The sequence below is a fragment of the Phaenicophaeus curvirostris genome, chromosome 2, assembly GCF_032191515.1.
Source record: "Phaenicophaeus curvirostris isolate KB17595 chromosome 2, BPBGC_Pcur_1.0, whole genome shotgun sequence".
Taxonomy (NCBI): Eukaryota; Metazoa; Chordata; class Aves; order Cuculiformes; family Cuculidae; genus Phaenicophaeus; species Phaenicophaeus curvirostris.
This window is the reverse complement of record NC_091393.1, coordinates 92397124-92422116: the sequence shown is the minus strand read 5'-3', so window position 1 is coordinate 92422116 and position 24993 is coordinate 92397124. Positions and strand designations below refer to the sequence as shown.

Sequence of the window (24993 nt, the reverse complement as noted above, 5' to 3'; positions counted from 1 at the left end):
GATCATGGATTTATCTGGCATTAGGAATGATCAAATACTACAAATGCTTGACAGGGAAACAATAATTAAATCTGAAAGGGACTAAGTAACAGCAGTGTCACAGACCAGGAATAAGCTACATCTTTTCCCGTTTTCTTCCTTCTTCCCCAAAATCAAGGCACTAATTAATCAAGAACTGACTCCAATCAAAGCCTTCTCTGAAAGAAGAATCTTTATGCGCTAAAGTACACAAGTTCAAAGATAAGCAGGAAAGTTTTGCTGCAAATGTACACCAGCAGTGACGCAAACCAACAGCCTCTACGTTGCCACTCACCCTGCTACTGCCACACTAGCCAACACTCCTTCGCAGACCCACCCCAAAGCTCTTTTCTTCAGTACACAGGGTATCACTTCCAGCTTTTCACAACAGACTAGGATGCTAGGTAAAGCCTGCCCACAACTGTGGAAAGAAAGTTTATCATCTCATACTAATGAATTTCAAACCAATGAAGTGAAAAATATACTGGAAAAAGCTATATGTTGTAGGTCCCCAGTGTCTGCAATTCAGTTCTCTTCCCTTTTTAAAATCCTGCAGATTTCCATAGCTTTGATATCTGCAAGGGGAACAATCTATAGACAAATAAAATAATAGTTATTCTGCAAGCAGCCATATTCTTAACCATAGAACTATCTAGTTTATTCCTTTAATGCTTATGTTTTAAGACTGACTAATTTCACATACACTTACTAAGCATTAGCTGTACTAATTCATCTATTTATACATATAAAAGAACCATCCAGGAGCATGCTATTTCTGCAAAATACTGCCAGCCAAAATAACAGGATACCTCATGCATAAAAAGGATCCACCACCACCACATCAAGAAGAATAAAAATGGTTTATACATTTTCAGCATCTTCTAGCCTTACTGATTATTTTATAAATTTTATTTTGATCTTTAGCATTAACAGCAAAAACTTAAAACTGAGCTAGTATGAACATGTTCTTTGGGTTACAGCCTGGGGTACAGACACATAAACTAGCAGCGACTGAGCCCAAGAGGGAGTTCACAGCATCACAGCTTCCACGTAGAAACCACTCAAGTGCATGCCTTCACTCGAGAATAAATGCCAAGCTATTTAACCTACTAATCCACATCTACTAATCTACTGTGTCAACATGCTGTAAGTTTCCACCTTCACTTAGCTCTCTGCAACTCATGTGCAAACCCAAACTCTAACTAGGTGTGACCATCCTTTGCAACCTGCAACCAGCATAGCAAAAAGTCTTTGTACTAGAGCGGCATTTGAAACGCTGCTTCTGCCTCTGAGTGCTGCGGAAGACCTCTCAGCACCAACCAGCAGGCAGAGAGGATAAGGGACTCCGCCCTAACAGCATCACCACTCTTGTGGGGGGAGAAGAGCTCAGGAGCGTTGCTTTGGCCCTACTAGCTCCTGCCAAACTCCTGCCCAGCAGCCCTCAGGGCACTTCATCCCCATACACATAATGTAATCCTGATACAGAAACAGCATGCGATCAGTGCAAACCACTCAGGAATCAAAAGCCACTTTCAGCTCCAATTTTTGCCCCTTTAAAAAAAAACAACCCCCGAAAAAACATGTTACAAAGACACCATGCCACATTATGCCATTGAGCAAATGGGTAAAAGGTACAGTGGCAATGGCATGCAAAAACTCAAAGTATCTACTCGATCAGTTTCTCATGGAAAGGAATGATCCTTTTGATGTATTTCATAGGTATCACTAATCTTACTGTGGGTGTTCTTGTGGCTTTAAATGCTTCTGAAGAGCATCATGGGCAAACATGGGCAAACTTCAATAAATTAATGCATTTTTAGAGCAAGTGAAAAACAAAAAGACGGTGCTGGGAGAGAAAAACAAAGGCAGAAAGCAAGGTACATATATTTCATTAAAACTACATGGAATTTAAGTGCACCTTCTCATTGTACAATAAACCACTGTGACCAAGGAGTGACATATTTGATCATTCCTTCTCCTTCCCTGCTTCTCAGTCAGGTTTTGCATGTCCAGCAGTTCCTCTGTGCTTCATGGCAAGTTCTGCTCTGAGCTGCTTTGGCTCACTGCAGAGAGAGCAGGTTGAAGAAGTGCTTTAGTTTTGCATGCTGCAAAACGGAGGTGTCTAATGGTGCTGCTTTTCTGATTAATCTACTTATCTGTGTGAAGTACGGGTGGGATGTAGTATTCATAAAGATACTTCCTTAGGTTTCTTAATCTGGGCATTACTTAAAATTTGAGAGAAAAGACTCAGTGCTGAGAAAGTGTGTGCAGTCTGAATCCTTTTATCTGACCTTTAATGACAAGTTTGCTGCAACAACTGCACCTTTGATATTTCACCAGTTTTGATAGTTCAGCAACATTGAGCATGGCTTTCAGTTATTTCACCTTGCCTTTCTTTTCCTGTTACTGCCAAGAAAACATAACCGTTGCTCTGCACAAGTCATCATTATCTTCATAACCCCCTTCTAATGACTAATACATATGCTAAAACTGTTAGAAGTGAGAGAGATACCCAAACAAAGCAGAAGAAAGATTACCCAAAAATGTAACCTCATTTTGAAAGTTAACTATCAAGGTAGAGAAATGAGACTTACCCATTTAGTCAGGGTAATAATCAACCTTCAAAACAGTATAAGATGAAAACCTCTACCGACCTTGATGATGCTTGTAATTTTATGTCATACCCATATAGCACTGCTGTTACAGTGCAATACTGCAGCTGTTTAGTCACATGCTACAGTGTAATAATGCAGACATTTACCAAAGTACGTACCAGATATACTTTTTTCAGTTTCTCAGTCAAGACATACACCCAAAATCATAGAATCATAGAATCACTAGGTTGGAAAAGACCCACAGGATCATCGAGTCCAACCATTTCTATCAGTCACTAAACCATGCCCCTCAGCACCTCATCCACCCGTCCTTTAAACACCTCCAGGGAAGGTGACTCAACCACCTCCCTGGGCAGCCTGTTCCAGTGTCCAATGAACCTTCCTGTGAAAAATTTTTTCCTAATGTCCAGCCTGAACTTTCCCTGGAGGATTTTTTATGAGCTATGTATATGCAGACAATTACAGCACATCCACAGTTGGCGATACACAGCCAAGCCCATGTTTGACCTGACAGAGGGATCTCCATGGCTCTGTGCAATGCCACTGCACCGGTTAGTCCTGCACACAGCCAGGTCAGACCAGGCATGTCCCTTTTCTCACTTGCCTGGAAAGGAGGTAGTATCTGATGAGGAAATGGCACTTTGACAACAAATTTTAAGTATTGAAGCCTGGGAACAGCTAGCCCATCTAGCTTACAGCTCATTTCATTAAGCATTGGCTCAGGTAACTCACAAAGCAAGTAAATAGTGCTTAGTCCAACTGTGCTTATAATTACTCAATATAGCCACTCAGTAAAAGCTCCATTTAACTCTGCCCAATTAGTTGAAGGTGGTAATCAAAACTATACTAACTTGATAAGGAAGTAGAACTTCAAATCAGACATACATTATTTTGCAAACTCTAGTAGACTTACAGCTATGGAAGAAGCAGTAATGGTATTTTCACAAACTGTAATGAGACGGGATTTCACATCTAGACATAAGACAAAGAAGCTCACTGAAAATGTCAAACTGATTTGGAAAATTACATCAGTAGAGTGGTGGTTGTCATCATTTCCTTCTATAAAGTACAGTATAATAAGCAAAGAAACATATACAAGGAGAGTAATATCCCATCAGAACCTATATTTGGAAAGCTCAATTCCCAGGCATTTAAGCCCTTCAATTATGAGCATGAACGGCTATGCCTACAAAAATACAACCCTTTGCATTCATTTCTTGCTGACTACTGACCTTTTTGGATTGATTAACTAACAATTACTTAGAGCAAACAATACAACGTAGTTTTAAAACTAGCTATGACAGCATTGACTCTCACAGAAAATTCTTATGCCAAATACACTGAAACCTACAGCAAGTTAAATTTTTAATCAGACACTGAATATTGTAACATTTTATGCATATTGACTAAGAGGATACAGACTTTTTCAGGCTGGTTTTCGGTTTGGGGTTTTTATTGTAAGTATCAAGATAGTGATATGGATTTTTAAATTTATCATTATTATTAGTGACAGCATTTAGAGAGTAAAGCTGGCTCAAAAGTTTTCAATGCAATTACAGTAAAAGTAGTCTCATTTAAAAAGGCTTCACTGCATCAGCACAAATGTAGTTGTGGCGGTTCAAGCCTACAACAAAAACACTATTTAGGGAGATGTAATCCCCTGAAATAGGCTGATATGTCATTTATTTAACAGGTCCCCATCCAGTAACTAGCCATTTTATGGAAAACATCAAGCTGAAAGTAGGACTTCTATGTCAAATTTGTCTATTTTTGCCTACATAACAAGCACTAGAAATAAAAAAAGCCCTTGTAACAACTGAATACTTAAAGTCAATTCCCATCTGTTAGATACTAATTCAAAGTAAGTACTACTTCTCCACAAGTGCCTGGCAGGCAGGGAAGCAAGGCAGAAGGAGCAGCATGGTGCATCAGCCATCGCCACCCCCTGCCAACAAGACAAGGTGGAGGGCAAATCCTTTGCCGGCTGAGGTGCCCTCCAAGGCACAGTGACACCCCTGAAGTGAGGGGCACTCAGCCCAAGGAGGACTCAGTCCCACTCCTGTGGAAAACCTGTAGAGTCACCACAACACTGCCACCTTCTCCATCAATACCTCCAGCAACTGGCAATTCCCCACTGTGGAACAACACCTAAGTCAGCCTTAAATGGATTTGGATATGTTTATCTTTAACGTTAAGAGCCTGAAAGCAATAAACTTCACAAATTTGGGGATGTCCAGGGTGATGTCCCATTTATAAATATTGTTTACAATGTCAAGTGCCATTGGAGGCAAATATTTACTAAAGAATTAGGCCAAACTAAAGTTTTGAAGGCAAATATTTTCCTTGGCTAAACTAAAAATTTTTATCCTGATCCGTATCTCCTAACCTAAATAAATTCTAGCCTAGGTCTTGTTTGATAGCTAAGATTTTCCTGAAGGGACATGTTACAACATAAGCCCTTGCCTTAGCTTTAGTTACAAAATGTTAATTAAATACAAGTAGAAAGTATAAGTGACTCCTACTGACATTAAACAAGCTTTTTCAAAAATCTAATTAAACTGCCCACCAGCACACATTTTAACATATTCCGTATGTTAAAAAGGAGTGCTAGTTCTTTACTGCTGAATTAGGAAGTTATTTTTAGCTTTGTTAAGAAATGAGTAATTGAACAAATGTACAATGATACCTGTGCACAACAAAACCACAACTAAAACTGAGGTAGCAAAGTTCCTACAGAAAAGCATATCACAATCAAAACTTCACCTAAAATAACCTACTGTTCATGCAAACCTTAATCTCCTTCAAATATAGCAAGAATGAGCACGTATAGCAAAAAAAAAAAATTAAAAAAATGAAGTCTTTCTGCAGTTTAATCTCAGGCTTTTATGTACTTGCTGCCGCTGCAAAGTTGGTAAAAGCCCTCAAGGCAAGGAGCTCTGGAGGATAAGGTTAGAAACTTCATACAGACAAAGTACTTGTTGATTCTCCATCATACACTTTCTTATTGCTGTAAGTTTACTTGTCAGCCAAGACACATTCCTCAGAAAACTGTAGTGGGTTTAATGATATCAGCAGGAATCATATCTTAAATCACCAGACTATATTACAGTGCTAAAAGTATCCAAAGCTACATTTTCTTTTAATTACAAATGCTCTCTTTAACTCTTATTCAGCAAAATGCTCAAGTCTCTCATCGAGACTTCAGACTGCATTATTTTCTAAAATGTAGAAAGAAATTGAAGTAGAACATAGACACTGAGAAAAGAATGTATTGCTTGCACTCTGTTCTGCTGGATTTCTAGGCAAATCGCAAAGGTACACTCACTTCTGAAGCTCAAGATATGCCTCAAGCTCAAGCCTAAGACTGCTATATTTTACAGAGGAGCACAGAAACTCTTGCTAAGGGCCATTAAAGTCAATGGAAATGTGTTAATGTAAACCTCTAACTCATTAGTAACAAAGTTGCAAGTTATAGCCATAATAATTGCTGTTCCTTTGAACTTCCACTGGAATATTAACAGTTAAATATTAACCTTGCTTTTCTACGGTAACAAATCCTTGCGAGCCTGCAAAAGACTGTACGAAGCACTTGTAATTTTAAAATTTCTAATTCATCTTCCCTCCTTCCTCAGAGTTGCAACATCCTGAATTCTAACCCGAATGCTTTGAATTCTGAAGCAGATAAAGTCCAGTGCTCTGCTCACTTTAAGAAAGTACAAGGTCATTCCTTTCTCCCACTAAATACACATAGAAAACTAAGTGCTAGATGCCAACCCTTACTTTATTAATTATTTTTTAAAAAACAAAATATCCTGTTGACGATCCTATTTTAGGCCAAGACTGTAAGGTTTTTCTACACAAGCCGCTGTGTTTGTATCAAAAACACACGGTGTGAATCAGCAAACAACGAGGAGCCGCTCAGTGGCGTTCATTTCATTCGCTGTAACACGCTCTCCCGCCATATACAAGAGCAATATATTTTATCTCTGAGCTGATTTGTTGGTGCTGGTGAAGGTTATTTGTTTTAAAGACTTAACTCGCATTCTTTCGGCGGGTACAGCTAGAATGCTGCGATTAACGACCCGGCTTACGCCCAGGAGAGGCTGGCTTGATGGCAGATGTTGGAAGAAAGGGAAATAACGCGTTGAAGTATTTCATTTTTACTACGACACTAGTGAAAAACAGAGCGGGCAGAACCCCTCGGTCCACGTTTCGCACAAGCCCAAGCGCAGCAGCCCGCGCCGAGCGAGCCTGTGCTGCCTCCTGCCTGGAGCCGCTGCTCCATCTCACCCTGCGAAGCGTAAAAGCGAGTGAAAAAGGAGCGCTTAAAAAGGAGCCTGGGCACACATAAGCGAGGGAAACGCTCCTCGCCGCCGGGGAGCCTTCTGCCCAGCGAGGGGTCCCTTCTCCAGCACCCTCTCGTCCTTTCCCTCCCCTACCCACCGGCATCAAAACTCATCGTTTTAACTGTTCCAAGGTCGGGATGCTGCGCGGCAGCCAGACACCTCCGTCTCGGAGCCGGCGCGCTGAACCACGCGGATCAAACCTTCACCCCGCTGTTTACTTTACAGATTTCCCTTCTTTTCCCCCGCCCAACCCAGGCAGGCGAAGAGCCCGAGGCGGTACCTACCCGTGCAGAACCCGCCGAGCATCCCGGGGTCGCAGCCGGCGCCCCCCAAGCAGGGCAGGCTGCCCTCCATCCCTCCTCCCTCCCTCCCTCCCTCCCCACCGACCCCGGGCGGAGCGGAGACCCTTCCCGAGCTGCTGCCGGAGCGCGGCGAGAGGCTGGAGGGGGCGGGCAGGGAGCGCAGCCCGGCGGCTGCCGCAGGGAGTGGCCAAGCCGGGGCCGCCGCTGCCCCGCCGGCTGAGCCGCCCTCGGCTTCAAACGCTCTGCAGGTCGCAGACCCGCTGCCCGGGGGGAAGCCGGCCGCTGCCTACGCGCTTTGCCACCTGAAATCCCAGCGCACCCTCAGCAGGCTGGCAGGTGACACCGGGCTGAGTGGTGCAGTTGCCACACTGGAAGGACGGGATGTTGTCCAGAGGGACCTGGACAGGCTGGAGAAGTGGGGCTGCGTGAACCTCATGAGCGCGAGGTCCTACACCCGAGTCAGGGCAATCCACGGTTTCAGTACAGAACGGGGGATGATGTGATTGAGAGCTGCCCTGCAGAGAAGGACTTGGGGGTGCTGGTTGATGAGAAGCTCAACAAGAGCCGGCAGGCAATGCACTCTCACAGCCCAGAAGGCCAAACGTGTCCTGGGCTGCATCGAAAGAAGCGTGGCCAGCAGGTCAAGGGAGGTGATTCTGCCCCTCTATTCCACTCTTGTGAGACCTCATCTGGAGTATTGTGTCCAGTTCTGGAATCCTCAACATAAGAAGGAAATGGAGCTGTTGGAATGGGTCCAGAGGAGGGCTACAAAGATGAACATAGGGCTGGAGCATCTCACATATGAGGACAGGCTGAGAGTTGAGGTTGTTCAGCCTGAAGAAGAGAAGGCTCCAAGGAGATCTTATAGCGACCTTCCAGTACGGGAAGGGGCTACAAGAAAGCAAAGGAGGGACTTTTTACAAGAGCATGTAGTGACAGGATGAGAGGCAATGTCTTTAAATAGGAAAGGGGATGATTTAGATTAGACATTATGAAGAAATTCTCCATAACGAGGGTGGTGAGGCAAAGGAACAGGTTGCCCAGAGAAGCTGTCAATGCCCCATCCCTGGAGGTGTTCAAGGACAAGTTGGATGGAGCCTTGAGCAGCCTGACCTAGTGGGAGGTGTCCCTGCCCACGGCAGGGGGTTTGGAACTGGATGATCTTTAAGGTCCCTTCCAACCCAAACTGTTCTATGATTCTTGTTCCAAAGCCTGTTCGTCCACGTGTCAGAAACACCACAGATATAATGGCAAAGCACAAGGCGACATGGCAAGTTCACGGCAGCGGGGAGGGGGCGCAGAGAGGGAGGGAGTGGTTGTTTGTTTAGCATTATATCTGAATATTTTTCATATGACATCTTTCGAGATGAAAAAGCACTGACTTCCCCGACAATGTACTTGTATCCATTATAATAAAATGAAGCAAAACATCGAGGGTTAAAATCAGCAGCTTTGCAAACCAAACACTCTATTCAGCAGAAGGGAACTGGTATTACAGACGCATTACAATCTATTTAGCATGATCATGATTTCGCCCGTCTTGCAAGATGAAGCACAGCCAGATGAGAACTAATGAATGCAACATGTGTTCGTTCTTTTGGTAGCCGTGCCTGAAGCCAATTGGCAGAACGACTACAGCAAGATAAATGTCAAAACAAAACTATTTGTGAGTATGTACTGCATATATTTTGCCGCCTCAAACATACTTCAAATAGTTTATTATTTTCAAGCTTTGCAAGCATATCAAATAACTCTGGATTAAAGCTTTGATTTCCAGACAACTGTGGGATGGTATAAAAAAAACCAAACCACCCAACAAAAAAAAACCCCAAAACAAAACAGGGTTGAAATCCATGACTCCATTCAAAAATAAGGAGGGGCACTTTTTTCCACCCTCACAAACTGTTGATAAGAAGGTTCATAGTAACATATGTACTTAAGACAGCACACAATGGAGTTTGTATGTTTTCCCCAGAATTATCAATCTGCATAATTTCAGCAGTATCTTTATTTTCCAGCATCTCCTGCCACACTGGAGGAATCAACCTTTGCAATGATTTTTTTTAAAAAAAAAAAAAAAAAAGAGAGAGAGGCAGTGAGGCAGTCAGCCTAACATATCTCTGTGGTATGAAGCCAGCCAGCCAACTACTGTTGTTAATAAAAGGAAGGGACCAAGAAACTGAATGGTAGAGGACACTAAAGAGTACAAGGCAAGGGCACACAGCTAAAGAATGGGACTTAACCAAAGCCAAGGGCTTCAACACACAGCCACAGGACCAGGAACTAAGAACTCAAGCTTCCGACTTGTCCCGAACAGTGTTACATCACATCATCATATTAAACAACCTTCACTGCAAGATGAAATACTGAGTATCATCTTAGATGGGTTGGACATACAGAACTCTTTCATATGCACAGGTATACATTTTGATATCTCTTTAAGTTCAATGTGCAGGTAAAGACAAGCACAGAGAGCAAAAGGAGGCTTCATTTGCCTTTTTAGGTGGCCATTAGTGCTTTGAATGAAGACAGATTACATACAACTGCAAGGAAGCATCCAATATAGTTCAAACTCAAATTTTTTTCAGAGCAAGTAAAATACTTTGTATAAAAAGAAGTTAGGAACTCCTACTGTACTAAAGGGATATGAAAGACTGATATTTCCAGGTATCTATGAGACTGACTTTTAGCTCTAAAAGGATGGATTTCCCCAGCACAGAAAAAAAAGTTGTAGTAGGGCTGTGTTTTAAACACAGCCTAATGCCTAGCTAATCAAGAGCATGCAGGGTGAGACCAAAGAAACCAAAGCAAACACCAGAGCAGCTTCAGAATTATTCTCTGAATGCTAACATTTGGAATTAGATTTCAGATGGACTAGTGTATACAGCTCACCCTGAAAACGGCAGAAGCAGTCTCCACACCTCTCAGCCCTGCTGGGCTGAGAACATGATCAAAATTCCTTGATTTGCTTTTAAATCTCTCATGAAAGCAATAACTACTCATTAGGATTTTTTAACTCTCCTAGCTCTGGCCCACGCCTGTTCTTCTAAGCAATCTCCCTGTCTTAGCAGCTGTCTACCTCTAACCTTTTCAGGCTTAAACACCATTTGGGCCTCCTCCGCCCCTCTGTAACACAAACAGTGGGGGAAGAGGAGGTAAGCCTCTTAAGCAGTAAGCACAAATGATCAAACAAGTACTTAAAACATAGCACAGACCAAAACAAAACATATAGACGTAGGCAAGTAACCTTTGCCTAGATAAAATCGTCTCAGAATATTAGTAGTGCAAAGTACAATGTTACACTACGTAAAAACCAACCCTCTCCAATCTAACATAATAAAGCCAGTTAAAGAGCAGGAACAGAGCCCAGCACACTGCATAAACACAGGCTCAGTTTTTGTTTGTTTGTCCCCAACATACAGATATTTATGAAGATTACACATCTGGTAATGTTCTGGAAAGAACAGAGGATGTCTCAAAGATTACAGCAGCATCAGTCAGTTTAAGAATCTATGGAAGGAGCCGTTTTGGACACACCTCAAGTTTTCATACCCCAAAAACAACTCCAAACCACCTTTTTTTTCAGAGGCAGGAACAAATGGTTCTTCTAGCTTTTGAAAACAGCCATGGGAACTCTTTGGCGCCATCACTTTCACATGAAGAGGAGTCAGAAGCAGGTCTCCTGCCTCACACCCCAACCATTGCCTTCCAGTGAACCAGCCCCAGCCAAGGAAACCATCAGCACTCCTGCCAAAGCCATGGCCCCTCCAGCCGCACAGAATGCAGAACAGACCCTCTCCCCAGGACACCTTTACCAATTTAAGAGGAAGATTATTTATTCAGTTCCCTTGGCAAGTGATCCTGCTACCAATACCTGCAGTTACATGGAATTTGGAAAAAGTCAAACCTACTTTTGCAGAACAAGGGTCTCCATCTCTTTCAAAATTAGGAGACGAGAGCCAAGAGCTGCTGCATGAGGCAATCACCTTATCTTCCCTTCAAAGTATTGCTGGAAACTCTCCCTACCTACCTTTCCTTCAGGAAACCTGTAGCTCTAATTGTAATTAAACAATATAAATTGATAACTGCACTGAGACTGGTTTAATGACTCTCTTGTTGCTGAGCTGCAAGAGGGCAGCACTAGTTAATTCTGTTTCTTTATATCCATACAACTAATTGCGTTTCCACTGGCAAACAATCCTTCAATTACTTTGCTGCACTTGCTTTGCAGAAGGAAGAAAGCAATGTTTCAGTTGGCAATTAACCTTATGGCCAAACAGTACCACCTTTCAGCAGCTGCATGCAGCTCTGTTCCAGTATTACCTTTACCCCATGGAAAGCAGAATAGCAATGATTACTTCAATAACTATCCAATTCCTAAATATTTGAACCCTTTTATTCCTTTTTCCTAATGGGAGAAAAAAAATCCTTTCTGAAATCAACAGACTGTTTTTAAAACCATGCTTTACCTGCCGCCACCTAACTAGCATAACAGATTAAAACCATCTCAGCAGATGAGACAAAAATAATTGAGCACAGTTTTAAAACAGACACTTTGAGTTAAGGATGCTTGTTGCATCAGGTCTCTTTCCAGCAAGACTTTCAAGGTGTACAGATGCTAGTAAGCTAGGAAGGAAAAGGACAGCCTTGCATGGTCCAGCACTCTCATTCATGCCCGACTGGGGGATGCAGCATGCTACTCACTCCTCCTCTTCATTCCAGGTGCTGGCACTGTAATAAAGCCTATTAAAGTCCCATTCTCTGAAGCTCTAATACCAAGAGTGATGGAAGGCAGGACCTTTGGATATGATTAAGGTCGCTTACAGTTAGCATACAGCAGCACTACTGCTAAAATAAGCATCCTTGCCCTTCTGCATCATTCCCATCCTCATCCTGCTCCTGCCACTGGCACAACTGCCTGTGGAGCTGCACAGGGAAGCACATTGGGAGACTGAACAGGCTGAAAGCTAACCTATCAACACCAAAACAAGGAAACTCAGCAGGCCAGCCATATGACATATGGCACAACAAACCATTTTCTGGCAGTAAGGAAGGTGGCAGCACCCACTGGAAGGAGTAGTGGGAACCATGCCCATCGACAGCAGCTCTGCCTGCAGATGACTTAAGGTGATTGTGAAACAGCTACACTTGTAAACCACGTTTCATTGCCAGAAAACTTAGTGAAGCACAAATTTACAAAGAAGAGAGTGAAGTCCCCAAGCGAGAGGTGCCAGGACAGAATGTGGCAGAGAGCAGACAGCAGTGTCAGAGGCCATTCCCTTATCACTCCTCCCAGATTCTAAACTGAGCTCCTTCATCCTACAGGCATTTTTCTCAAACAGAGCTAGCATGCAGAACACATGAACATCAGATCTTAAAAACTGTCCTGAAGCTGTCCTCCAGAACTAAACGATACCCATGTCCATGTAGCCAACCATCCCAGAAAAGGGATGTAGTGAGGAATAACTTTTTTTCCCCCAAAACCACATTACCTAACTCAAAAAAGAAATCCCACAAACAATGCACAAATGTACATGTGTATTTTAACAATAACCACCTGAATGTTCATTTGTGTCAGGTGGATTTTCTGCTGCACCAGCTGCTTACTCTAGTTTGCAGAGGTAGGTGCTCCAGCATGACTGAAGTGGCAGCAGGCTGATGTGGAGAGTAGGAAGGGTGGCAATGTTTAAAGCTGGTATTTCACCGAGCATACCTTCAAACCACAGCTGTAGCATGCTTTCCGCTGCCTGCTCAGAGCACTTGCACAGCAGACTGCTTGCAGCTGCTTTCCTCCCTACTCATCAAGTGCAGTACGGAAATAGCCAGCAAACAAGATGAAAATGTATTAAATCTAAAAAACAGGCACAGAAGGGTCTCTCCTGTGAATTTTACTTCGGGCATATGTTTCAGATCACAGTCCAGACCATGTATCCAATATGGTGGCCCATGAAAATGTGCAACCCTGCCCCTGAGAAAAGGAAAAGCCTGAACAGCAGCATCCCTCTTAGCTGCAGTCCAGTCCATACTTTTGTGGAGATCATTACTGTTTCATCCTTGGTCAAGAATAGATGCAGCTTCAAACACACAAGTTTTGCATAACTCCTATTCTTGAAGCTACAGCTAAATCATAAGGTTGTTAAATGTGAAGCATTTCCATTTTCCAAAAGTGACCAGCAAAATTTTGTTTCTTAATAAACAAGTAACTCTTAGTCTTAGTCATACCAAAGCCATGGTTATGGACTAGCTATAGTTAAGTGACTGCTGCCTAATCATTTAGCTCATGTCAACAGAAAGAAAAATGTTGCTTCTGCCATGCAGAAGTGAGGAAACAGTGGGGGAGAGACCAACTGCAAAAGCATTTTTTAACAAAGCACTTCCAATAAGTATCTACTCCTAGAAATACTACACTGCTTAAGAGTTGTTTATTCTTTCAATAAAAGATTAAATGCCATTCTTGCATATTAAAGCATCTACAAATTTTCCCTGTTTCCACTGTCATAGTACTTCAATGTTAATTATTTTTACTCTTTTTAAAAGTTGTAAAAATATAAACTAAACTAAGTGTAATAAAACAGAATTTGAGAGTCTATCGTTTATGACAGAGGCCAGACAGTTTCTCTTTGAGAGTATCCACTTTGAGATGCTAAGGAAGTAGAAGATCCTTTATGAAAATGCCACCAACAAAAAGGGCAATCCTTCACACAAAGCTAATTCTTATTGGGGATGTACAGCATGAGACTTGTGGATGCACTGAAGGCTCATACAGCGGATAGCCAGCTCAGGAGTGTACTGGGATGACATAATTCTTCATGTGAACAGGAAGCTACTCTGTGGGCAGCAGATAAGACATGGTAAATGCATCTCAGAGGGTGGCTCAGATATAATCACAAGTCTTGGTATGGCACGTAAATGAGGAAGAAAAAACACACACGCTAATCTGGCTTCATCTAGATGGCTAGGAACACCTTTTGGCTTCCAGAACTCTGCATGCGCCAGCAGAATCCAAATCTTCCCCTTGAGGGGTGGGGTGATCATCTGTACTTGTGACCATGTAGTATAAACACAATAACTCCAATTTAAATATTATCTAGTACATGCAAATGTGATGTAGGTGTCAGACCTTCAACTATTACAACACTTCAGAGTTTGACCTTATCAAAAGATCATTTACAGCCACACAGTTTTGACATATTATATATAACAGCTGTACAGTCCATAAATTAATTACCCTTCTGATGACACAGACTACCAATACAAAATGGCTTAAAGGGAATCTGTAGAGACAGTTTTATATCTGCGTCATTCCTTTAAATTTAGTTGACAGCAGATTCTGTAGTCTCAGTAAAATGGGTCAAAATAATAAACATCATACTTTGTTTACAAATGTAGGATTGAACTGTAGTGAAATCCTCAGGCAGGTCTTATGTTCTTCCAGCAGCACAGGGCATAAGTGATACATGCATTTAAAAAAAAAAAAATTATGGAAACTCCAGTTTACTTCTCTTGTTTTTCAGTAGTGTTCAGTATTATATTTCAACCTTACTTTAAAACTTGGTGAATACAAAATACGAAGAACAAGCCACACTATTTCCACGTATTTTTCAATAAACAAATTGTTGTTAGAAGGAACCAGCTTGGTTCACACACAGAGGTCAAGACCTTTCAACTAAGTCAACAAATTAAATCTTCTGGACTAGAAGTCATGCTTACTTGAAAGTCTGAATAACATTATTGACACAAAATTACATATTGATTTCCAATTTATTCTTCCTGTAGGAATAGCAGTGTTACAAAAAACTGACACAAACGATACCATTGCCAGCCTCTCTGGAGAAAAAACAAAGGACAGTAGGAGGCAACAAGCAACCCACCATTTTAACTGGTAGCTCTTTCAGAGGTCAAGACTGAGGTCAACTTTTTACTACAGAAATGTTGATTTTGCCAGAAAACCCATTCTATAGGTCAGGAAAAATAATTTCTTCCTGTGGATCACCAATCCTGTTATGACAGCTAAAGGTCAAAACAAAGAACAAAAAGGCTAATTGGGGGTGGGGGAGTGGGGAGAAGGGAAGCTATGCTGTGCAGCAGTGGAGGTCTAACTGAACTGACAGATTAAACAGGTGTGGTGTAGGCAAGGACACATCATGCTATGGGGGGAAAAAGCCACATAAGAAAAATAGAGAAGGTCCTTGGTGGCTTTAAGAAATGCAGTTGTATTTTCTAAGAATCCATCTTACCAAAGCTTCAGAGACCTAGTAAAGGTCAGAAGTAGCAGGAATTCGACAATATCGAATTACGCAAGAGGCATTTCCCTACACTGCAAAACCACCAGCCCTAGGAGGTGAAGATGGTTACGGCAGGATATGATCAAGCTCACTATGTCCTTACTTCACCACAAGGAGCTTCTGTACTCCAGATATACTTAGTCATCACAAGGGAACAACCTAAAACACACTGAAATCACAACTTTAACAGGAATTTAATTGGCTTCAAATGAAGACTTGACCCATCTGTTCCCTAAAATGGATGAAAGTCCATGAACTAAGTGAATAAAATCCCAGCAGTGATGGGATGACAATTCTGCTTCACAAGCAGAAGAGACAATAACACTGAATGCTCTAAGCTCTCGAAGGCTTAGGATAAGGAATAATGCACATATACGTATATATGTATAGGAAGTAAACTGAAGATATGAAAACTATTCCTCCTCCCCACCTTTTTTTGAAATACAGACTACGGCAGCAACAGTATTTTTCTTAATACAAGAGGGTATCCCCAATCCATGAAGTCAGCAGGCATCATGTAACTAGCTACTTATGTGTAAGTTTACACAATCAAGACTGATAGGAGCACACTCCCACCACAGAGTTTTGGGTTTTAGGTAGAAATTTGGCAAATACCTTTACACACAGTTTTCTTAATGTAAATTTGTGTGTGTGTGTGTGTGTGTGTGTGTGTGTGTATTTTTTACCACAAAGTTCTAACCTACAGACAACCCAAACATAAAACTTCAGTTTGAATTATGTATTCCTTATGAAATGGACTGTAAACACTTTTTCTTGTACCAGCCTATATGATGTTTAAAGCACTCCACAAAGCCAAATGGAGGATCACAGAACTGAACTACATGTGGCTATACAGCTTTTAAATTATGGACGTAATAAAGCATTATCATATTCAGTCTATGTTTTATTTTCCTATTCCAAATTTTTAAAGTATGCGAGACTCGATCTCAAGACAGTCTTCAGCAATAAGAGATATTCAAACCGTAGCAAAGTCCTTGAAATTACTTAACAAAAATAAGTTGTTTTTAAATCATGTATACACCATAGGCTACAACTGACCATTTAAATACTCAGTTCAGTATACTTATCCTAAATCCCCCCCCCACATTCTTCCTTTTTTTATCCCTAAGACAAAGAATTCCATTGTTTTATTTTAAAAACGGTTTTCATCAAATGGATTTTTAGAAGACAAACCATAACTGATTTATTTATCAATAAGTCTGTAATGAGCACAGAGGCTTACAGGACAGTGAGCAACTGACAAAATTACATTTCCAGCATAAGTTTTACTTAGCAGAAATGCTTTGCCTGCTATCCCTATAAACAGGAAGACTCAGCTATTTCCTTCAACCAAGTGCTAGAGACTTACTAACACAACAGACCCTGCAGCAACATCTACCTGAAAGTAACAAACCTGTAATGCTGGACGTTTTACTATATTTCTCCATTGGTTGTATTTACAGTATGAAAATGCTTTTTCCATTTTCAGCATAAGTGAAAATCCTTCTACAGGAAGGCATGCACTATCAAATTATATTGCAGGACACCAGAATTAAAGGAATGGTATTAGGTAGCAATGAGAAGACAGGTAAAATCACAGGAAAGAAAATCTCAGTCCCTCCTTCTTAAGTTCTCAGTAAACATTGTGTGCTCCTTTAGGCATCATTTGAGGATGCATTCAATTAGCAAGGTAACACATTTGATGCAATCTTAAAGGCTGATCAAAAATACAGGTTTTCCATCTTCTGTCAAATTGCTCAATATTCTACCACATATTTGTGTCTCAAAAGTAATCCTTAAAATAATTGCTTTTATTTTTCCCTGTCATTATACACCTGTTTGTTGAAAAGCGTCTATCACAATGCAAGGAGGCTGACAAGGGAGGCAGTTCCCTCCAGCTACTTTAAAACAAGGTCAAGAGAGCCCAGTTGTGGGCTGCAAATGACTGACTTCATACCTTTCAAGACTTTCTTAACAGAGGATTAAACTAAGTAAAATATCTCAGATTCTTTTGGTGTTACTCTCTTGAAAATCAAGTCACTCATTTTGTTTTACCAAAGGAGGAGTATTTGATTTAACTGATTTGATGGGTAATCAGGCAACTGATTTTATCTGCTTCATTGCTATCACATTTTATCTGTTATCATTGCTATTACCATCCATTATGGTAAATTACAGGTTTTAAAGCATACCTGCAATCAGAGGAAATTGGTTTGTTCTTGCATCATCCTGGAAATCCATGGAGGATATGTATATTGGAGGGAGGTGGAGAGAAAAGGATTAAATTAAACAACAATTTGGAGGAAGCATCTTGCCAGTTTCTACCTCCACTGATGAAATCAGGCCTATGGCATTAAAAACAACGTGACAGAACACAGCTTATTTGCATTGTCTCCTTCCTCTTCTCATTTAAAAATCAATTGCTATCCTTAAGCAGGATATAAGTGGAAGGAACAAACCAGCAAAACAGTAAACTGAATTTGCAGTCAGATCATCACTGTCCGCCCCCAGAGCCATACAAAATGGTCTAGAGGTAGACTGCATCCAAGACCACCGAGTATGGGCATCATGTGTCAACATCATCATGTGATTAGCACTCGGTCTACTGAAAATCTGGATGTTTATTTTCTTTAAAACTAAAGGCTGCCTGAATCTGTAGAGGCCATAAATTTTAAATGTTAATTTAAAAGAGCACATTACTGACTTTCAAACCCAAAGCAACATTTTGGGCTGTCTGTACCACACACATACGTGGTATGGAGTTCCTTGATGTAGGTGGGGAGACTGTGGTGACTTTCCAGCACAGGCCCTCTCTACTGACAGGATGGAGCCAGATACTGGCTGTAGGAATGAATCCAGACATCTCTGAAAACACACTTGCAGATAATTGTTTTCAAGGCACCTCTCTTCAGTAAAGGACTAGAGTGGAAATAACCCGTACTTGGCACGACCTCTTGAGTCAGGAGTTTGATTTAGATCATTAGCAAATGAGCAGTTTAAATGAGATTCACTGTTGGAAGATTTGATTTGGTAAGGAATTTAGATCCTGCTACACAGTTTTGCAGGAAGGAGTCTGCCTGACAGCTGCAGCACTGGGCAGGAGGGGTACACAGCTCTGAATACACCTAAGTGAGGTGCTGGACAGGCTAAAAAAAAATCAATGAGAAACTGCAGCTGACTGAAAAGGAAACAGGGACTCACCTCAAGACCATTATACCCTTTACTCTGATACATTTTAAAAAACATGGCAATTCCAACAAGTTATTGAAACAAGGCACCTTTGTAGATACAAAAGTCTTTTGAAAAACAACATTTTAATAAACTATACCTAAGCAGCACTTTGGACAAGATGGGCTGTAGTAAATATCATATGATATTGTCATTCCTTCTTTTATAGCATCATTCCCAATGATTATCAGAGCTAATTTTGTAAAAAAAAATAAATTAAAAAATATAGCTACTAATATTACTCCATCAGTTTAAAAAAATTGCTTTTGAAAATTATTCAAGTACTTTGATTTCTCATACTTGGGTTGCTAAAGAAGAAAGATGTTCAATAAGTTCATAAAGATGACAAAACAAAAAATACGCTGACTTAACAGAACTCCAAAGAAAAAAAAAAAAAACCTGCTTCAGAGCACCTCAGGACCAGCACAGGTTTTACTAACATGCTTCTTCACCAGATGAATTCCACTTGTGTATTAAAATTCTAGGTAGAGTGAGTCTACAAACTAGAATTATTTTGTATTAAGCAGTAATACATTAAGGACAGTTTTGCCTCCTAGGAGACTGACATCTTTTTCTCCTACAGGTCGCTGCCCTAGTACTGTTGCAGACGCCACCCTTCATGTTATGGGATAATATAAACTACTACCTAAGCGAGGCAGGATATTTTTCAGTGTATTTTTTAGTTCCAAGTGTTCCATCACTTTGGGTTTCTTTATGATCTAATCTAAGCAGCATAAGCAAGACAGTGCACAATCCTACACAAAGCATTAACTTAGCAAAGCATTCTGCTGGCTTCACAAATCATCAAAAAGGTACAGCAGAATCAGTGTTTCAAGTTTGCCTGAACTGATGCATCTGACATAAACCTCTGATGCATCTGACGTAAACCACTGATGCATGGAGTACCCTGGATTAGTTTTGAAATGATTCAGTGTTTCCAGAGAATGGGGAGGGAGGAATATCAGCCACCTATTAGGGGGTGAAGGGAGAAGTTTCTTCTACAATTGCAAAACTATTTTTCCATATATATTACTCCATGCTCTGCCAGAGCAAAGTTAAGCCCCTCAAGGTGCATGAGGTTCTCTGCTGGGCGTAGTCACTATGATAATTGGATCTGTCTGGTGAGATAGCAGCTTGAAAAGAACAATTATAAACATTGTCAGTTTAAAATGTTTAAATCATACGTTATATGACAGGTATCTGCCATATCCAAGTTTTTATAATTTATGAAGCAGATTCTAAATACAAGGCCAACTTCAGGACACTGAAGGGAGGCAATGTTTTCTGGTCTTCTTGTGTGTGTTAATTAAGGATCTTTCTTTTCCTCAGTGCTGCATCCCTGAGATTTCTGATGTTCATGCTCTTTGCTTTTGCAACTCTGAGGTCTGCTAACTTCCCTGTTTTATTAAATAAACACAGAATATCTCCTTGCCCTACTTCACAGCTTCATCAAGAATGGCTTTAAAGAAAACCAAACTTTCAAAACATGCACAACAAGTCATACATGTTAGCAACAGAACTGATGATGTTGCAAAAAAAAAAAAAAAAGCTCACATCAGGAGCTATGCAAGGCCATACAGAAGACAGATGGAGTTCAGCCCCTGAATAAACAGCTCTTAGTAAAGCTCACTTCAGTTTCGCTTACTTGAACACTCACAATAAAAATGAACAAAGCCTGTTATTTTTATGGGTCACATCCGATTGTTCCAATGCATGTTGATCATATCTTCTACAAAAAAAGCCAGGATTTAAGTGCACCAAACCATTAAGCAGAGAACCTTTAAAACTCTCTTATATTTAACCTATCTGAATTGTAAGTGGCTGTATCAGAAAGGACTGAAGCATGTGCCATTTTGCAAAATAACTCTTAGTCATATATACAGGCAGGTAATTTCTAAATACATAACTGATAAAGAAGAATTATGAGTTCACCTTTCTGTACTTCCCACAGATTAACACAATTTCAGGTGCTTAAAAATGACTACATACCCTGCTCTAGGCATTGCTAACATTGCTGGATTATTCACAACAATTAGGAGGGGCTGTGTTTTAACAGCAAATTCACTCATCTGAATTATCAGTTCAGAATTCCTAAAGTTTCGGTTTAAGACAGAAAAAACCTGTGTATTTTTTGCTCCTATTCATTCTCCTAGAAGTATGCCAGAATTATGTGCCCATTACAATTCCTTTACAGACCATGACAACAAAGCAGTAAAGCACACTAATGAAAACAAACTCATGATCTTTCCATATCAAGAAGAACAAATTTCCAATCCACTATAAAATCTAGCAAAGTAGTAAATTATTAGCCATGACCAACAATTCAGAAGTACATGACAGTATTGCAGACACACAAAGTAAAAACTTAAACACAAACCACATGAATACAGATCACACCACAAACTCTCCTACAATCTCCTAGTGACAGGATGGATTTCTCTACTTCAGCCAGTACTTTGTTTCCCAAACTTTGTATTGTAACAGGCCCCTTCCCACGATGAACTCTTAGCTGCAACGCTTTCCACTTAATTAAGACAAGAGCCACTTCCAGCTCTACAATAGATGTGACACACACCAGCCCCACAGACTCTCCAAGGCAATGATGATCTCCTGGGAGCACCACAGAAGGAGATGCCACAAAATCCCAGTAGAGCTAGCATTAACGGTTTGTTGTCTTTTCCAAATTCCTCCAGGGACTGCCTTGTAGTAATGCCACTAAAATTATTTGCTCCTTTTGGTCAGCATGCACAAAGGTTTTAAATCCAGAGCTCTGAGAACACAAAGGGTATAAAGTGGGCATGTTTGGCATTAAGCATGAAGCAGGAAACAATATATGAGGGCCACTGGCAATGAGCATAGGACAGAGGGCCAACAAAATATCTGTATTTCCTTTAAATATTTACTTTTAGCTTACTTTCGCTTTTCTTGCCTACTTAAACCACAAATTATACATGATGACAACCGTTCTGAAACTCCTATTGTGCTAAATAGGTGTTTACACATATTTTGAAAGAATTTTTTTTTTTTCTAACTTCTCAATATAATGAGTTTCTCTTAGTATTTCTGGCTCAGAAACACAAACCTTTAGTCTAGAGTTCCTCATAATACACACAACTCCAGCTCCCTCTGAGTTTCAAAAGGACAGACAGAAAAGAGACTTAACATTTACACTTCATTCCACTCCAAAAAGACTTTGATAAAATCAAAACTTACACCTCGATTATGAAATGTCAATGAGATTTATTTTAAATGCCTGTTCCTTGGTTTTCACCCTTCTCCCTAGCGCAAATGCAGAGAGCTGAAAGACCTGGCACTAACTCTTCTTTTGTCATGTGGCAATAACAGAACGCGACACTCAATAAACTCTGCGCTTCCTCAAACAAAGACTAAAGGTTCCCTTTCTTGATAAAGTGAGACTTAGCTATAATAGTTTCTAAATCTCCATGAAGTTATCTTAAAAATAACCCGCTTACAGGTTAAACAGGTTCCTTAGTAATAAGAACAAACAAGATCCTACCTGCATGGGGGGAGGAGGGGGAGGAGGAGGAAGAGGGAACCGGGAACAGTGACCTTCAGGATTTAGATTTCTTTTATCACTCCAATGTATCTATTCCCCCATTGCAGTTACAGATACCCTCACGTGCAGTAGCTACCTGTGGAGCTATGAAGGAATGCCTAGCTGGCACCAGGGCAGTTATGCACATGCTCCTTGAGGAGGACTCTGCTGTACCACCAACTTTGTATTATTGCAGACAAGGGGAGTTCTCATAGGGGCAGATAAACCACATGGACAATGACCAACACCAACATTAAGTTATGTGCCATGCCAGGCCAGTAGCAACTTAAACCACCACATCCTAACCCCAAATTTGGTTTCAAATAGCCTACCAGTCCAATTTGCATATATATGTATGTATAGACACATGCATCTGTGACCTATGAAATCTGGTGTCTACCTGGCCCCTCAGAGCAGCTCCCTTAGGGTGCACAGAGAGTGTGTACTGTAAAACGCAGCTGAGTTCTAACAGGTGCTGCATCTATTCAGCAACCATAAAAAAGAGGAAGGAAGTGCTGTGTTAAGTGAGAAGAAAAAAATATATTTATATACGAGTCATTTCTGGGTTCACAGGTTTTGAGATCCTTTTTTCGGTATGAGTCACTGGTCAAGGGGAGATCACACTAATATCTCTGTAGATCTCTAGAAAGAGTAACAGACATTGTCTCACCCTGCCCTTTCCGAATAGCTCTGCAACCTTCCCTGTATCTGATGGCATTAAAATTAAATTCGGGACTTGACTAAAAAGGTCTACAGAGAAATATCAAGCCTGGAATTGTCTACCAGCACAGACAATATTAGGCAGAAGTCTCAACAGTCGACAATACTGAACATTCTCCACATAGAAAATAATGTGAACAATAATATTGCACATACTGCAAAGATAAATCATAGAGCATTACAAGTTGTTAGGCAGGATGTGTCCCACTTCCTCTTCCTCCTCATCAAAAACTAAACAACCTAACTCACAACTAGCTATTTCAAATGTAATTAAACCCTGCCAGCATCATGACTGGCTAATGCTTTCCCTCTGCCTGTCTTTCCTCACTATTAACTCAAAAAATAAACCAACAAAAAAAACCCTCTGCACACCCAAATTTACAGACCCACAACCAGACCTGATGGTGTTTTCCCCTTCTGGAGCTTAAGTAAAGCTAAATGGAAAAAAAAAAAAAGCAACAAAATAAAATGACAAGGTTGGTGGGGGGGGGGAATGCGCAGAGAAAAGTGAAAAAGGAAAGCAACACACATAGATTAAAGTCATAAAAACCCAGTAAGCACAGAAGAGGTGCTAGGCAATTCAATGAAGGAAGGACTCAGAAACGGTATGCTATCATACATAGCACATCTAGATGTGAATAAATTTTAACCATTCAAAACTTAAACAATTTCACAGCACAATTAGCATCTATCATCCCAGTTTTAGACAGAAGAGCCACTAACAACTGCACAGAAAGGAAGTGGATCTCCAAGCAGAAGCATCACTGGGCACCTATGATTAGACATTTTATGTAAGGCTTTCCATTCCTACACCTTCTCATATACTAAAATTGCAATTAAAGGTAAAAGGATCATGTCTGGAAAAAGAATTTTACAACTTCTTGGTTTTAGACAGCTACATTTCTTGTATGGCACTTAAAAATCTGCCAGAATTTCTCCTATAACCATGTTTCCAGCAATCCCAGCTCTCCCACACAGTTTTTGGTGCTAAAGTAATAGCCTCCTGCAGGAAACTTTTTTAAAAAAAAACACACACAAAAAAAAATTCAGCCACACATTTATCTTGCATGATGAATTGTTTTCCACATTAAGAATGCTAGCACTGGAGTGTCCTGTCACAACAGGCAATTAAGAGATTCAAAAGAAAAAGCGTTAAGTCTACAGAAGACAGGTCATTGCCACATTATGAAGTATATGAAGTAGATTAAGAGAAACATAACCTTTTAGAGGTAGCCAATACTTACACAAAAGCTATAAGTGCCAGGTAGGATAGTCAATGAGGGAGGAGAAAAATAAAGGAAGAGAAGTACTAACACACACATCATCATTGGATTCATCCATCCATCAAAATGAACTAGTGTAGAAAGACTGTGCAATTGACCATATCGATAAGTTTAAGAGCTTGATTGGCTGTGTTTTACTGCTAAGGAGGATAAGGCTGACTGCAGAACGCAGAGCCAGCTGCTGTACAGCACATGGACAACATCTGTCCTCAACACACCAACATCAACCTCAACACTGGCACCAAAGGCTGCAAGATATTAAAACCAGATTTAAATTAAAAAAAAAAAATAATAAAAAAAAGAATGAGGAAGCACTTCATACCAATGAAGTGGTTAAGAAAGAAAGAACAGTTGAAACAGCAGACTTTACAATTATCATGTTGGAGACAACTGGGATTCTACAGAGGTTTACACCTGAACATAGACTGTCGTCTATAGATCACCCCATATGAACTGCCAATTGAAAGTATGAACTACTCAGAAGCTGGTTATTTTTGTTGGTTAGTTGGTTTTTAATGAATGCTAGCAATGGCATGGAAATAACACCTGAAGGATTCCTTTGGTCAAAAGTCGTCATCAGTCACTGGTCAACAGGGATGCTGTCTCAGAGTCACTTCATGCTGTTGTACATGAGAGATGA

The 24993-nt window shown here is 40.6% G+C and overlaps 1 protein-coding gene across 5 annotated transcripts in view; it reads right to left on the bottom strand.

Annotated features, from left to right (window-relative positions):
* The window catches only part of EML4 (EMAP like 4), a 162637-nt gene that overhangs the window by 87578 nt on the left and 50066 nt on the right, over positions 1-24993 (bottom strand). The window contains exon 1 of one of the 5 annotated variants that reach the window (XM_069852901.1): positions 7264-7301. The exons of the other annotated variants lie outside the window; for them this stretch is intronic. Within the exon in view, the coding sequence (XP_069709002.1) occupies positions 7264-7285 (22 nt within the window). The 5' untranslated portion in view covers positions 7286-7301. Of the gene's footprint in view, positions 1-7263; positions 7302-24993 lie in introns of those variants that run through there. 5 annotated transcript variants of the gene reach the window in all.